At 38.2% G+C, this 16,884-nt stretch overlaps 1 protein-coding gene across 2 annotated transcripts in view; it reads right to left on the reverse strand.

The window, feature by feature from the left end:
- Nucleotides 1-16,884, reverse strand: part of LOC149290363 (splicing regulator ARVCF-like) — a 112,657-nt gene that overhangs the window by 39,436 nt on the left and 56,337 nt on the right. For both annotated transcript variants that reach the window (XM_089489675.1, XM_089489674.1), the window contains exon 2: nucleotides 580-738. In XM_089489675.1, coding sequence (XP_089345801.1) covers nucleotides 580-738 — 159 coding nt within the window. The remainder of the gene's footprint in view (nucleotides 1-579; nucleotides 739-16,884) is intronic.

The raw sequence follows: 16,884 nt of genomic DNA on the forward strand, positions 1-16,884 counted from the left end.
AGGAGGATAAACCTAAATTTTATACTTGAAAGAACAGTAGAATTTTGTAGAAAAAAACAGGAAACTATAAAAGTGTGTTTTTTCACACATTGCTACAAGTAAAGTGAAGTACTTTTTCTTAAGACTTTAAAAAATGGCCATCAAGGCTCCTGCTAAGTTCCTACACCTCTTTATTTGTTCTATATGTAAGATGGCTCAGAAATGAATAAAGGGAGTCTAAGAAATCTCTTATAACCCCACAGTAACTAGTAACCAGATGTTTCTGTGCCTGCACATGTAGGGGAAAGAGTTCATCACTGATGTTGGCTTTCTTGTCCTCAGCCTTCAGTTTGATGTACCCAGACACCAAGGGTCTAAGTAGATGTTGGTGAGTACTTCATTTTCACATAGAGTTTTTAAGAAAATGCAAATATTTGTAATTCTATGTGTTACTTTATTGTATAGTTTTTAGACATTTTAAAATTCCAAACATTTGTACTTGTTCAATAGTTTTCTTTTAAAAAACATATTTGATGGTGATAGCCCTTGAAATGGAACATGTAATAATGAGCTTTATTTGCTTATAGGGCATTGTGGTACCTTTGTTTCTGTTCGTCTTGTGGTTCCATCCTCTGATGTCACTATGGACACATGGGAAGTGGGAGTTCCAGGGTCTTCCTCCACAGTAACAGTTTCTTCCAGCATCTCAGGAGGTTCCTGCATCATAGCGATGGAGGTTTGGTTACTGGGACTTTGCTCCTGAAAAAAGAGGGAAAAAATGAATTAAATAAAAAAGAACCATAAAATGAAATAAACCCTTTCTACTGATAACGCAAACACTTGAGTCTTTCATGTGTAAAGGAGAACTAAAGGTTGCTTAGTTGTTTATTCTTGAAATGAGAATCAAAAGGTCTTCTCCTTCCGCTATGTGCTCATCAAACAAAAAAAACCCAACTCTGATATCTATAGACAGACATTCAACTTCATAATGCAGAATCAGACACAATTTTGATATCAAGTAGGCAAACACAACAAAGACATTCCTTAAAATAGAGATTGTACCAAGTCCATTTTACTTCCAAAAGTGATATATTTTAAGTATAAAATAATGGTTACATATTGGAAATTACAGTATATTATGTATAAGCAATTTTATTATCAGTATCTCTGTTTTAAAGGACACTATAAGGAACTATAGCGTATATAGGGCTATAAATGCTTTTTAGCCGAGCGCCTCCTTGAGAAAGAAGCTGAAATTAAAAATATCTCTTTATTTCTAGGTTTGACTGCCCTTTTACGATTACTATAAACAGTTGTCTTCTTATTTACAATATCATAAATATAATTTTATAGTAGGAACACACCCTAAAAGAAGAAAATTCAAAACACATGTTTTTTTTTTGTAAATGGATGTGGTTTTAGGATTCATGGAAGGAACAGCAGATGTAGCAAAAATACATGCACAGGAACTTGCTGTAAAGTGACAGATACAAAAAAGAGAAAGTGACGTGGTGTCACGGAAAATCTATATAATATATATATAAAATTAATCACAACTTTGTGTTAGGCCCACTGACATAAAATGCAATACTTTTAACTAATGTACCTACGTGAAGCAAGTCATGCTTTCCTCCTAATCCTATGGGTATATTGAATTAAATAGATCACTCAGTAAAACAGCTTCTGTGTTTATGCATAGCATTGATGTGTCTGTTAAGCATTGTTATGGAATATGATGGTGCCATATAAAATCAACAAATTATGACTGTGTACACCCCTGTCCAAGCTTATTCTGCCTGCCAGCTGGTTTCAAGCAGAAAACTAGGGAAACACTGTTAACTTTGAGCCCAGTGAGCTAACTCGTCTACATGGATCAATAATTTTGTCCCTAAAAACATATTAGAAGGCACAATCTTCAAGAGTGGATTTTCCAGTTCTGTACAACACTCATTCGCCAAAAAGGAATGCTTAAAAATTACAGTATAGTAACGAAAGAAACCTTAACTCCTTGTTACTCTAGACACACATACAAAGAAACTAGTAGTCTCCAAATCAGAGCACCCAAGTGGCTCTCTGTCTCCCCTCAGCATGGAAAGCAATCTACATTCTGGGTGCCAAAGTTGGAGAATATCATCTATTCCTTAAAAAGAAACTCCATCCATATTATATGCAACCTTGTTACTACATTGTTATATCAGAGGTGGCCTTTCTGTCTCACACAATCCTTACAGGACTACATCCATTTTTATTTGTAAAGTGCTAAAGTGTACTGAAATGACTGAACGGTGTTAGTGTGCCAAATGTATCTTGGGATCATGTGCGCTGGAGACTTTACAACATGACTCGATAAATTCGATTTACATGCAGGAGCCAGCCCGAATTGTCCACCACAGACCCCAGTAAATGTCCGCTATGTTGATGCCTTCCCCTGTGCCACAAGTGAAGGGTCAGGTGAGGTCATATGAAGCCATAGCAGAGCTTCTGCCTGCCAACAGATCGTACAAACAAAAAGCCAGCACTGTACAGAGCAGCTTCATGTGTCCAGCAGGTGAATACTTATTTGTATAGCCATCAAACCCAAGATATAATCTGCATAATTTGCTAGTTTCCTCCTATGACACACTAAGGAAGAAGAACTGGGATTTTAGACCCTGCAAATTAGTCAATATTCAATTCATGTCTTAATTAATTGTTGACAATATATGGAAAGTATGGTTCAACACGGGTTTATATGCATTTAATAATGATAGTAATGCCTTGTGCTAGACTACTTGGCTATAACCCTAACTGTCCAAACCATAACTACTTATACAGTGTTCTAAATATATATGACTTCAGGCTGTAAGATTTACACTGAAGAGCATACTGACCTGTCTTAACCCCAGAAAGCTTCTGGGTCTAGTTAAGTAGCTTTACCAGTGAACATCGCTTACACTCATTGTGTGGAATTAGCATTTATTGTCAGGTTCCGGAGAAGAGAATATTTCTTGAATTTAAAAATCGGATGAGTACTTTTCTCTGTATTCACTGATTGAAATATCCATACACTTAAAATTCATTGCACTCTATATTCAACAGTCATTTGTTCAGACATGGCAGGGCTGATTTAAAGGCTTCGGGCCAAGCTGCTTTTACTGATTAATACTGAAAATTCCCACCTTTATTTGCCAGAATCAGATCAGGAGATAAAAAAAAAAGTTTTTTTTCTTTTATAATCTATACTACAGTCCACTCAGCTAAAGAAACCGTTTGGAAGCCGTCTGAACTGCTGACAGTGGGACAGTGCCAAGGGCTTTCAGTTTGTACTAGACCTTGTCCTGGGCTTTATAGGAGTCTCCTTAATTATATGCACATTATTTCAGGAGCACGTGATTCACAGCCCCAAATCTTCATAGCGTAGAAGATTGAATAGATCACTGTAGATGTGTGTAGGGATGTCTGAAGCCCTCAACATGGATACCAGCAATGCAGTCAACCAGTAACTAGCTGCCCTCCTTTTGACCCTACGGCACCAGAAAGAGTCCCGACACACTGGAGTAACTATGAAGAGGGTAACACATTTTATACATGTAACCCTTCAAATCATCCATTTCCTATCTACCTGGTCGCATATGTAGATCAGTGCAATGGAAGTTACTTATAAAGTGCAAATCTATCTACGATCTACAAAGGGTGGATACCATTGTGGTTGTACCACTATATCACGTGGTATCTGAATTTCCATTTATACATATAATATTAAATAGGTGATGTTAGATGAAGTAGAAAGTCAGCTCTAGGTAGGTAATACATGTGAGAATACCTGGTAAATTATACTTTAAAAACAGAAGGACATTTGGCTAAATTCAACCGCCTGATGCCAGATTTGGTCGGAGGCCAATGGAAAAAAACAACCGTATTGCTCCTGCTTGGAATTCCATTTTAGGGAAATTAAATCCTAATGGAAATTTCAGCTTTAATGACATCTTTAAGGGCATTTAATCAAATACAATTAGGATAACCCAATAAAACAGGCTTTGTAACCATCTAATGTCCTCATTGCCAGTTTCGTTACTGGGTTGGATGAACCAAACAGCTGGATGAAGTAGGTTCGTCTGTATAATATATAATATAAAGCGTGTGTGTGTTAAAAAATCCACCTTATGTGTGTACAGTGGGAAAAAGTATAACATTCTGTTTTCAGGGTCTGCGTGATTCTTCCTGCCATCATCTTATCTCTGCCTTATTATTAAGTTGTTCATTGGTCAAGTAGCCTTTGCAGGGGTGGGTGAGAAGAATGGAGAGAGCTTCAGAACAGAAAATTGGTTAGAGAATGCTGGCCATAGCACTCTGAGACACAGAAACGAACCATCTCTAAAGCAACTATCCTGTTTGTCAAACAAAAAAGCACAAGCTGTAGGTATTTTTAATAAATGAATTTATATATATTCTAAATGACGTCATGGCAACAATTCCATTTTAAGTTCCAGACAGAGCTTCTGTTCATTCATACAGTAGTTAGACTAGTTACTTCGTGCTCTGCTTTAGTGACATGTTCCAAAAAAATGTTGATGTTAAAGAAGGGGAAATCCAAAGTTCTGCCAAGGATCCATCAGTAACTAACAACGTGTTAAAGTCTCCAAGAACCATGATGTCTGGAGCAGTTCTGTTTTTGGTCCCTTTGTTAGGTCCACATCTTGCAGAACATCAAGCATTGACATTTTCACTTCTCAAAACAAAGACTGCCAACTCACACATTTCCCCAAACATAGTTCTGCTTCCCAACATGCAGTTCATGTAATGATGCGAGACCACCACAGTCATGCACATTTTTACTGAGTAACCCAATAGCCAGGCTCCATTCAAATTATTCGTTTTCTGCCCTCCCAGCAAATAAATTGTGCTCGCTAGTAAAGTGATACTTTGTGTCATATTTGAAATATATAAGAGCACAGGGGTTATATTATGTATCAGACATCACATGCAGGCATTACATTCATCCACATTATCCTAGGTAAACACTAATTTTATATGAAACTATTTTTTTCAAACCTGACAGATCAATTTGCCAAATAACACAACACTAGTGAAAACAAAATTGAGCTTGGCTTTGATAAACAGAGTGGTGTAAGGGAACTCAAACTTCTTCTACATGTAAGGGAACTCAAACCCCCATCGTGCTCACTTTCAGTGCACACAAACTTTGATTTTATCCCTCTCTCCAACGTGGCATGACATTTTCCCTGCGCTTTTTGAATGAAAAATTTTGTTTGCCAACATTGACCCATAAATTCCGAATGAGAGCTATTTTGCACAAAAGAATGAAAAGTGTCTGCCTCTCCTCGGTCAATACATCATCCTCGGCTCCTGCAACAGCACTGATGAACTGCGTTTTTTTTGGTTTTTTTTTAAGTAAGTGGCAGGAATCATGAGGTTACAATCTATTTTTGGTGTGCGAGGTTTAACAACAGGCATTATTGTAAATTATGCATTTTTTTTCTTCAAACAGATACGCAGTTATTTTTTGACCTTAAACAAAAAAGGGAGAACTTGTTACTTGTTAAGCTTCTGCCGCCAGTGCCAAAATTATGGGTTTGCCATCCCTGCATAAACAAAGCAGCAGAAGGATATGCTGGTGAACATCTAATTATTCCAGAGGTAAAAGCACTTTTCAACTTGGTAAAGAAAAGCAAATTTTTTATTGTTCCACACTTTCATATGTTTTTAGGGTCATTGTGTTTGCCAATAGACTACGAAATGTATGGGTGGGAAGTTATGTGAGATCTTACATTTCCTTTTAGCGTATTATCTCTAGCAAGGCAAGACCGGCATTAGCTACTAAAGTTTCTGAGCTGGTTTGGAAATGGCTGGTCACAGTTGGGGTTTTGCAAACCGTACCAATATATTTCATACAAAAGACACTAAAATGGATACTGCGGTCAAATATCGGAGAAATGATAGGGTTTTTAGTTGTCTGTGATGCCTTAGAGGGCTAGCCAACTTGAAAACCTCTGAAGTGATGTCTGAAATCTCACATTCTTGTAACTATATTTTACTCTATAAATAAGCTGGCCAGCTATAAGACAGCCAGGTTAGTGTCCAAACAGGGTTATCATCTGCGTTTGTGATTAAGACTTTACAGTACAGTCTCAAAGGTGTCACCTGCCTTTGGTGGCTTCTAAGTGACTACTAAATACCACACATCTGAAGCTCAAGTCAGCAGCAAACAAAAACATGTTACAATAGTGGAAGCTTAGCAAAAAATGTGAAGTTTATCTTGGATCTGTGAAGCAGTTCTACAGACAAGGGGGGCTGTGAAAGACATGTACGCTTTTGCCCAAACCCTTCAATGTTATTACTGCAAACTGCTCAGTGCACATCAAACACCCTACCCATACAAACCAAGGAAAGTCCTGTGTTTTCTCTGCATTCACAAAGTCATTATCAATGCCCTTTTTCCTAATATCTTCATAAATTCCATATTTCCAAACCGAGTAAATTAAAAACAAACACCTACATCCCACGCTCTGGAGTACAGCTATATCTGGCCCTGAAAGAACACGTTTGTACGGAAGTGATGGTAACACCTTATCAAGACACCGACACCTTTAGCTTCCCATACGGCTGATGAAACACAATAGCGTAACGCTGGCACATTTTGATGAAGTTATCATTTGCTGATATACGATTTCAGGAAAGCAAAATAAATAGATAAAACAAAATTAAACAATACATTAAACTTACCTGGTGTAATCAGGGGAATAATTTGGATAACTATAAACAGACTCGTGATTCCTCTACGGAGCTGTTGCATTATAAGTGTGAAGATGTAATGCCATCGATATGCAGTCAGAAGCTTTTATGGTTTGCTTATTGCCATAGTAACAGAAGTCTATGCGGATGTAACTTTGGAGATATGTGTTTTGCAGTTAAACAGCATGGAAAAAAACACACAAACTACCTCCACGCTTAATACCATCTTTGCAGAGAACGTTGAAATACGCATTGGAATTGTTGCTATTACCTTATAATTAACTTTTTTTTTCCATTAACATGCATCGAGGGGTTCATCAAATTTCTACCGTTACATTTTGGACAAACCCCCAACCCCTAGCTTCTTTGCCTTGCAGAAAATGAATTTTGCCAACACATCTCCTGGTCAGCAACAGACATGCTCAAGGTACTCTCTTCCAGCCAGCGCTGGAGCTCCAGGCCATCTGAAGAGACCCTACATATTCTACTTACAGTAAATTTGCAAAAATACGGTAAAATCTGGCACTTTGACATGGAAACCAATGTTTCAGCCATGTTTTACTTTTACTGTAATTTTTCTCATGTAAATATCCAAACACCTCTCAGTTTGGAACATGAGACTTGCGCAGTGCTCTCCTCAGGCCCGTCACTCGGTTATGAGCAAGTGGCAGTCAGCATCAAGTCTCAAAATATCACAAGGGACAAGACAGCAAACACAGTTTGATCCAAATACTGCCACTAGGCATGAAAAGCATTGGGCGTGCTGTCTTGTCCCGCATGGTTATCTATCCTTAACATTGCCAATGGATTAATAAAGATAATGGGGAGGTTAAGATATGTTTATATGTTAAAGTATTTTAAATGGATCTCATATTTGTGAAAGTCATTTACTCGCTATATATAATTTATGTTATGAAACAAGGGGTTCATGAACTAAAGTAGTTTCATCATATCAACTGCATTACGGAGGGGGAATCCATTATAACGTATATTCTAACGTCTACATTGGCCCACATTATACTCATTATAATCTGAGTGAGGCAAAAGTTATTTCTTTTAATCGTGCACTAGACAGGTTCCCATCATCGTGGAAGAAGGTCAATGGGGTGGACCTTCATAACACACAGTAATGAAGGACAGTAGAAACAACTTACCCGCCAATGTCCATGTTAATGATTAAACCCTAATGCCACTTTATTGCAGAAAGGAAACAACAACGAGGAAACAACAAAAACTAATATATATATATATATATATATATATATACACACACACACACACCGTATTTGCTCGATTATAAGACGACTCTGATTATAAGACGACCCCCCAAACCTGAATATTAATTTAGGAAAAAAAGAAAAAGCCTGAATATAAGACGACTCTATAGGAAAAGAGTTTTACCAGTAAATGTTAATTCATCTAAACTATTTTTTTTTAATAAAAGCTATGATTGAGAAAAATATTTTGGTTTTATTTCCTTCTATTTTCCAACCTGCCCCCCAGTTATGCACATCTGCCCCAGAAATGCCTTATACCCCCTATATACCACTGTGCCCCATGATATGCCTTTTAACCCTATATGCCACTGTGCCCCATGATATGCCTTTTGACCCCCTATGTGCCACTCTGCCTCCAGAAATGCCTTATACCCCTATATGCCACTCTGGCATTTAGAGGGTTAAAAGGCATATTATGGGGAAGAGTGGCATATAGGGAGGTTTAAGGCATTCAGGAGGCAGAGTGGCGTATAGAGGGTTAAAAAGGCATTTCTGGAAGCAGAGTGGCATTAAGGGGGTAAAAAGGCATTTCACAGAGCACTCTGCCTCCAGAAATGCCTTATGCCCCCCATTTAACACTCCCCCGCCCCCCCCCAACTTACCGGTGCTTCTGACTTCCCTGTCATGTAGCCGGTGCTGTGTGTAGATCCCACGCACTTACGCTGCAGCCGGCACCGGTGCGGGGAACTCTGATCTCGTACAGCCGGGGAAGGTCTGCGCGATGGACGCAGACAACCCCCGCTGCTAGCCACGCCTCCTTCCTGCTGCAGCGGAAGTTGTCTACGCGAATCGCGTAGACATCTACACGCTGCCCCAGCTTCACACCGGGGACTCAGAAGTACCGGTAAGTGGGGGGGGGGGGGGAGACAGGAGGATCCAGGTCCCCTGCAGCTGCGGGGATCTGGATCTTAGTCGTCTCATAGTCAGACCTATTTGAGGTCTGATTATAAGACGACCCCGATTATAAGACGAGGGGTATTTTTCAGAGCATCTGAAAAAAACCTTGTCTTATAATCGAGCAAATACGGTATATTAAAGTGGCATTAACGACCAGGATTGAATTGTAGGTGTATGGGGGTAGACACTGCAGCAATGCGTGGGCAAGTTGACTTTTTTTACTATTTGTGAAGCATGTCATCTATTTTAATTAGAATCTGCAAACCTTTCAGCTACATATGAATTAAAGTGCAAGGTTGCTTCCACCACCTCTCAAGGTTAACAAACTCAGAAGAATTGTACCAGACCTTTGTATCCCCCCCCCCTTCTCGATGTCTAACCTTTACACTTGGCCGGACAAGAAGAGGCATGTGACAGTTACAAAGAGAAAAATGTCACAGGAATATGTTAAATGGGAGCATTAAAAGGTGATGCCTTGCTACTGTGATGAACGAGGGTGGACAAATGACCCTCCAAGTATAATTAGGGATGGGTTTTAGATACAGGGGGTGACAGGTAGTTATAACATATTTCCTACACAATAAAGAAGCAAGTAGGATACACATGTATAAAACCAATTTAAATACAAACAGGTTACAGAACAAAAATTGTAATAGCACATTTAAGCTTAAGCTCAGGTGCTTAGAAAATATTAACTTGCATACTCCTGGCTAAAAAGATTTCTTAAATTTTTTTAAAGAATCTTAAAACAACATTTTTGCAGTCTCATTTATATTTTTGTGACAGGTCTGTTTTAATTTCTGAAAATGTATGAAATATGAAAAAACAGTACAAATATAGGAGAATAAAGTAAACGCGAGGGGTAAAAATGGGTTACAACGTATGATTCGGTTTCTGTTTCTTGTAGAGCAGTGCACATTGGCAGCCCCGCTAAAGAAGAATGCATATTAAAGCGCCTTGTGAGTAATTTAATATGCATTCTTGAAAAGAAAGTGAATAAATAAACACAATTTAGCTGCAGAATCTCCCCATGCATTTGCAAGGGAGGCACCACAGGGTTTTAAAGGGACCTCTCATCCAGCATGCATATGACTCTGTGTATATAAGAGATACAAGCACAACGAACGAGCATTTAGATCCCAGTGTAAATCCAGTTCACTCAATAAGAGATGAGAGAGCTATAGAGAGTTTTGCTTCCAGCAACCCAAGTGAGATTCCAAACAGACTGGAAAGTGAACATTTAAACTACTGTTTTAAGTAACCCTGGCTGCCAATATTATGCTGCCCTAGAGAGCTTCAAACTACAGCGTGGAAAAAAAAAAATCAACTGCCAGGGACTTCCCTAAGCACATCATCCCCCAAAACACCTTCAAGAAAAGTCAAGGATTGACATGCTGTTTTAAAATCATATTGTCCTAGCCTGTTGCTAATGCAGCCTCCGAGCCACTGCGAGAATGCTTCAGCATTAGAATTCAGACAGGCTTCCTTTGGCACGTCTTCTGGAACTTGGGGTTTTCTAGAACATTTTTATCATTCTTTCGTCTCTCGTTTCAGTTCCACTTTACATTTACAGACTTATATTATTCAAGAAAACAAAGCTCTGGAATCTTTGGTTTCTTGTTTCCTTAGGAATCACTGCACATCACAAATTCTATTTTATTTTGTGAAATGTATCTCTCCCAACTACTCCTTATTAAGTTGGAAAAACACATCATCACGACTCTGAATTTATTAAAGGTAACTTTATTAAAGGCAAATGTTAATTAACCACTAGAGTGTGATAATGTAGGCATATGTATGTTTGAAAACTGCCCAAAAATAAAGTCACTCTACCTACCCTTCCTGCGGTATAGGAAGCAAGTGACTAAATTAGTCCATTTTCTGTTTTTCTAGAGTCCTGTCCCTGCTATAAGCCAAGTCAAAAATGGAAAAAATCAACTAAATTAGTAACACAAACATAAAAAAAAGTTCCTATCATCCAAAAACCTACATATCAGATACATTTAAAAAATATTTTTTAAAGGCAATGATAACTCACTTACAGATTTGTTGGGTCAGAGTCAAATCCAGCCTTTTCCCCTCGGGTAATCGATCTAGTGGAAGTTCAGTTAGGAACAGGAATGCGACACAAACACCCGGTTTTGTTTTTTTTCGACAATGAGCCGAAGCATATTGTTCAGCCAGAGGTCCATTATTCCTCGGACCATCAAAACAATGTGGTGTTAGACGTGCTTGAAAAGGCTACTGTGTGTGCGGACATTCCAGAGCAGACAGCCCAGGCCAGTCCCTTAGGAGGAAGAGATTATCGCACACCCAGAAGAAGGGGGAGAAAAGCACTGGGATCATTAGTGCACAGTAATAAGCTCCGCTCTGTCTGTAGGGAACTTATAAACGATGTTACTACAGTCATTTTATTTCTCGTATAAGGCAAATTCATTTGAGGAACAGTGTCTGGCTAAAGGGAACTCTAAAATAAGGTATAGACTGGCGGTTTAACCCTTTGAGGATCAAAGTTGATTAACTGAACACTGCATTCACAAAAGTTTTATTATTCAACATTAACTTTTGTAAAATCAACTTTTAAGGACTGAATATCCCTATTCTTATAGCTTATTACTTCTAAAGTGAAAACCACAGAAAGGACCAGACAGGGATGGAGTTTTTAGATTTGTGGAAGTGGAAGGTGACAAGTCACCTACTTTTGAGCCATCGCACAATGTACATAGCTTCGGTTCACCAGCGATCAAGCAGCTAACACAACGTTTTATGCAAGCATGAATCTCTAAGAGGGCTGCAGGGAAAGTCACAATTGCCACAACAGGGCCCTTGACATGTTTTCCCTAAAAACCTCATCGTGAACCTGTTGAGAGGCTCCTCATCATTGGGAAAAGGCGATGCCCATATTTTAAAATGGGTGCCGGGGGCAGCCGACATTAGAACGTAGCTGAATAGCTTACCGTAAATACATTGTATATAAAAAAAGCCTACATGCATGAGCAACAGAAAAATTCCAATCTACTACACATCAGTACCAAAATATAAAGTTACATTTAACATAATGCCAAAAAAACCTCAGAAAAGGACATACATTTTTTTACCTATAATTATACCAGAAAAGGCACCTTGAGGAAACGCGCTAAGAACATGCAAAAGGCAGGCCAACTTGCAACGTTGTGTTTGACTATTGTTATAGAGCTATATAGATACCTAATTAGACAAACAGATGGGCCAACAGCACCTGTCTAGAGAAAACTGGCTATAATGTTCTACTGAAAAGGCCCCCACATCATGCATGAGATCACACACACATTTATTCTGTTCTCAGGTTGCATCACATACATGTGTAACTTGCTGGGAAAACCTACTAAGAATACAAATAAGTCTTTCCATTTAGTTATTATGTGCCTACATCCCAACTACACTTTTACAATTTCCTTTTCAGAGAAAGGTCCAAGACTGGCACATTTATTAGTTTTAATATATCACCCAGTGAAATATAGAAAGGCACAAGTATTCAGCTATGAAACCATTGCCATGATTGGCTTGTTTGTATTTTTCTTGGTCTTAATATTAAATGAGAGAAATGAAAGCAAGACGACGGTCATTGAATGGTAAAACTAGAGACGTTTTAAAGGAAAACACATGAAAGATGGAAATGGTGTCAGAGAGGTGGTGGTGGTTGCGGCGCTGGTTTAGGTGAAATTCGGAATCCATATCACTTACCGGCTATTTTATTGGCAAATTACAATGTTGTTTTTTTTTAATGTATGTTTTAGAGACACGTGACTGTTCATAACATGATTTGGAACATAATTAGATGCTAGGACTGGGTGGCAGGGGGTGGTCTTGTAGTGATCTATATTTGTATTCATTTATCTAAAATATATAATGGAGGCAGAGTAGATGGGCCAAATAGTTACCTGCCGACGAGCATTTTCTATGAATGTAAACTAATCAGCATAGCAGCCCGTAGACAGGTCTGTTCTGCAGAGACATTCGAATGGGTCCATAGAGATATGCACACTTTTCAAAGTTTACCCAAGAATAATTTCTGTGTGTTGTAAATTTGAGGCCATCTGCTATACATAATTCTGCATCCATCTACAAACGCTGCTTATAACTTTCTCCGCCGATGCTTACGCTAAAAGAAAAATGGCTGCTTCTGTAGCTTCATTAACACGAATCACTAAGCTACCGCAAAGTGAGAAAGTAGAAAAGGTTACGTTTTTTTAATGTAATTAAGATCCACTTATTTGCTGGCTATAATTCCTGTTTCAAATAACATGTTATTCTGTTTCACCTTTGGCAAATTATCTACATGTACAACAGGCTAAGTATCTGAGCGATATATAGAGTTGTCTTATGTGTCTCACATTCGCGGTGGCTTGTCTGCGTTTTGTGTTTATTGCTGTCTACCAGTTTACATGAATATTAATATAGGATTTATTTTGCCGCAACTCACAAAATGTTAAAATATTAGGTTACCTAATCAAACTTTTTTTTTTTTTTAGTAAACCACCTACATAATTGAAATGAATACCTAAACAAGAGAGCTGGAGGCAGAGAGGAATATGATATATTGACCGCTCCAATGGCAGGAATAATGGATTCTTACCAGCGTTTGCTTTATTTCTTCCTGTGGCTGGATCTGCACAGTTTCTGCTGCAGTTGTAGACGGCGGGCAAATAAGGCTGTCCGACCACAAATAGCTTTTGTAAATTGTTTGCATCCGGTTATTACAAGAGAGCAATTCATATCAGAACCAATTACTTGTCAAAAGGAAGTTGGGGACAGGTTTAGAAATGAGCTTATGATATATGCACACAAAATGTTTACTCATTTTTTGCAGAAAAGTACATCAGTGTTGACATAATGGGTCTGATCTGATACTACGATTAAAGGGGAAGTATCACCTAATTCAGAGAAAATCTATACATTTTGTTTCATGTTCATTCTAATCAGCGCTCAAGTCCTAGTGAGCTTTTGCCTGATATCAAGTGGATCGACAGTTATTTATTTGACACAATTCATTTCCGCAGGATAACGGGGATGAGGCAAATTTAAAGACAAAGGCGAAATCCTTATGTGAAATAATTTAAACATCCAGTCCATATAATTAACCACTGCAGTATTAAGCCCTATAGTTTCTATCATCAACCAAACTGATTGAGTGCTGGGAGCTAAAAACCCCCCCCCCAAAAAAACCCTTGGTACAAAAAATAAAGGGGCACTATAGCCTCTTTAAAGTAGATCACACTCAAGCACTCACATAAACTTATTTATAAGTAAATACATTAATAAATGTATCTCCATGATTGTACCAACACATAAATACATACATCATGTGTTCGTATCATATTTATGGAACTTATTTTTATTAATTTATTTACCTATAATTAAGTGATGTAAACTTAACCGGGATTGACTTTTAAGAGGCTATAGCGCCCCCTTTGTTTTTGAAAAAATCTTTCCATGAGGTCAAGACAATCCTGCCTGGGAGCTCACAATCTAGAATACCTTTGAATCCTTATCATACTAGTGTCCTGCTGTTTTATCAACCCATGTAATGTCCACTGTGGCTTTAAAGAGTATCTAAACATCAGTATGCAGTCAGAGGTCCCTGGCCAGACGAGGCTCCTCTCACTTCATCAAGCTTACGACAAGTCTGCTTATAAGGCGAACTGATAATTCGGATGGATGAGGGCACGAGAGACAAGGGTAAAGTGAAGATTTACAATGTATACCACCATGAATAAACCTAAAAATACGTGCTACTGTGGAGAAGTGAAATAAATAATGAAATAGGTAAAATAGTAATACTTCCTAAACAGATCGCAGCTGCCCAAACAACACTCTTCCTCAAAGTGTAGAAATATAAACGAACCAAAGATGTATGGGGCGCAGGTATATATGCAGGGAAGAAAAAAATAACACAATATAGTGTAGATTGTATGTTCAAAATAAATGAAAAGTGATGTGTTGCACTCACAAATGAAAAAGGTGATTCTGACCCATCAGCATGGAATAAGGTAAATTCTTTAATTCTCTTCGTATAAAATCTAAAAAGACAAACTAAAATAGTGCAGTATCTTCAAGTAAAATGCAAATTTTGCCGGTAAAAATGCACTCACAATTTTTCATGCACGAAAGTGCATATGCAGGTGTTTTGTATAAAAGTCCACCAAAGGTAGAATACAATGAAGTCCAATTTTGATCCTTCTCGACGCGTTTCGCCCCTTGGGCTTCCTCAGGAGATCAAACGGTAAGTCAATCCGCCTGTATATGAAAAATTGTGAGTGCATTTTTACCGGCAAAATTTGCATTTTACTTGAAGATACTGCACTATTTTAGTTTGTCTTTTTAGATTTTATACGAAGAGAATTAAAGAATTTACCTTATTCCATGCTGATGGGTCAGAATCACCTTTTTCATTTGTGAGTGCAACACATCACTTTTCATTTATTTTGAACATACAATCTACACTATATTGTGTTATTTTTTCTTCCCTGCATATATACCTGCGCCCCATACATCTTTGGTTCCTTGAAAGTGAAGGTTCATACAGAGTGACAGATGAAAGGCATTAGCAACATGAAGGAATCAAAACATGGAGCAAGAGGGCAGGTTTGCCCCTGGTCTCAAAACTATGTACAGCAGATGGTTGTAACGCAGCTACTTGTTCCTCTAATTGTGGGTATTTGGTGCCCTCAACAGTCCCGGTTTCAACTACCAATGATGAATAGAGACAGAGGTGAGAATCAATAGATACAGGGTATCAGATATTGTTTCTGCTTCATAACACACAAAGCTAGTGTATGTAAGTGTAAAGTGCTGTTTTGCTGCAGTCTAGACAAGTGGCAGGAATGTTTCCTGAATGAAAGTGTTTATATATTTTATCACATCATGTGATTAGATGGGTTAATTGGCATACGAAATGGCAAACATTTGTGCTACTCTTTGTTCTCACAAAAAAGTGCTGAACCTATTCTATTTTTAACACATCATTAACAAAATATGTCTGAAGCTGGAATTTGGCCTGGTTACAGAAATATGGAAACACACATTCACGTGCAGATTATTTACCTAGAACTGGGTTTCCTGCCAAACTCCAAAAGAAACAGAAGGTACGGGGATATTAAGAATAGGTGTAATTACACGGAGACCAAAGCCTTCAATGAAATGCTTCCATTCCCTGCTTTAATAGGTACATTACCAGTACAATTACATACTAAATCAGCAAGGGTTACCCAACTGCAACCAGTAAGGAGTCATATAGGATCCGGCTTCCTATGGACAAAGGTCAATGCACAAATGGTCAACGTCAGCCGTGACTAAAAGTGATTTTAATTTACCTTGCAGGTAGCAACAATTATTTGTGTTCTTATTAAATCTACTAATAAAAAGGAATGAAGCCAGAGTTCTTGTAGATTTAACCTCACCTGTATATCCCTGCCGAATATGTCTTTATAAGAGTATCGCTGTGTGTCGTATGTTTGTGTTGCATTAAACATAATTTACATGAATGCATAAGGATTAACATTTTTTGTTTCGGAAACACTACATGATGGTTCGTGATGGTGGGTAGGTGAAGAATTAGCTTGGTGATGCTCAGAGATATGGTTTTTCGGTAGAGCTCAAGTGGGGCCCTAGGGCAAGACTACAAGTGGCCCACTCCCATATAATTTCAAACAAACATATATAGTCACATACTTTATAATCCAGACAATATACTGTATAAACATATGTATATATACATATAAACATACACTGTCTGGATTATGAAGTCAACCATACTACTTGTCTTCAATTATACAGGTCACCGATGTCTTTCTTGCAGCACTCACTGGGGATGACCTGTCATAAAACATAGCGAAGTTGTCCAGTTGAAAGTTTTACCTGCACACTTTCACTTTAATGAACAAAGCAATAAGTCTACAGTCATCCGAGTCCAAAGTCTATGTTAGGCACCAGGCTTCCCCAACTGAAGACAGATATTAAT

The sequence above is a fragment of the Sceloporus occidentalis genome, unplaced genomic scaffold (assembly GCF_023333645.1).
Source record: "Sceloporus occidentalis isolate IW3139 unplaced genomic scaffold, rSceOcc1.0.p SCAF_40, whole genome shotgun sequence".
In the NCBI taxonomy this organism is placed as follows: domain Eukaryota; kingdom Metazoa; phylum Chordata; class Lepidosauria; order Squamata; family Phrynosomatidae; genus Sceloporus; species Sceloporus occidentalis.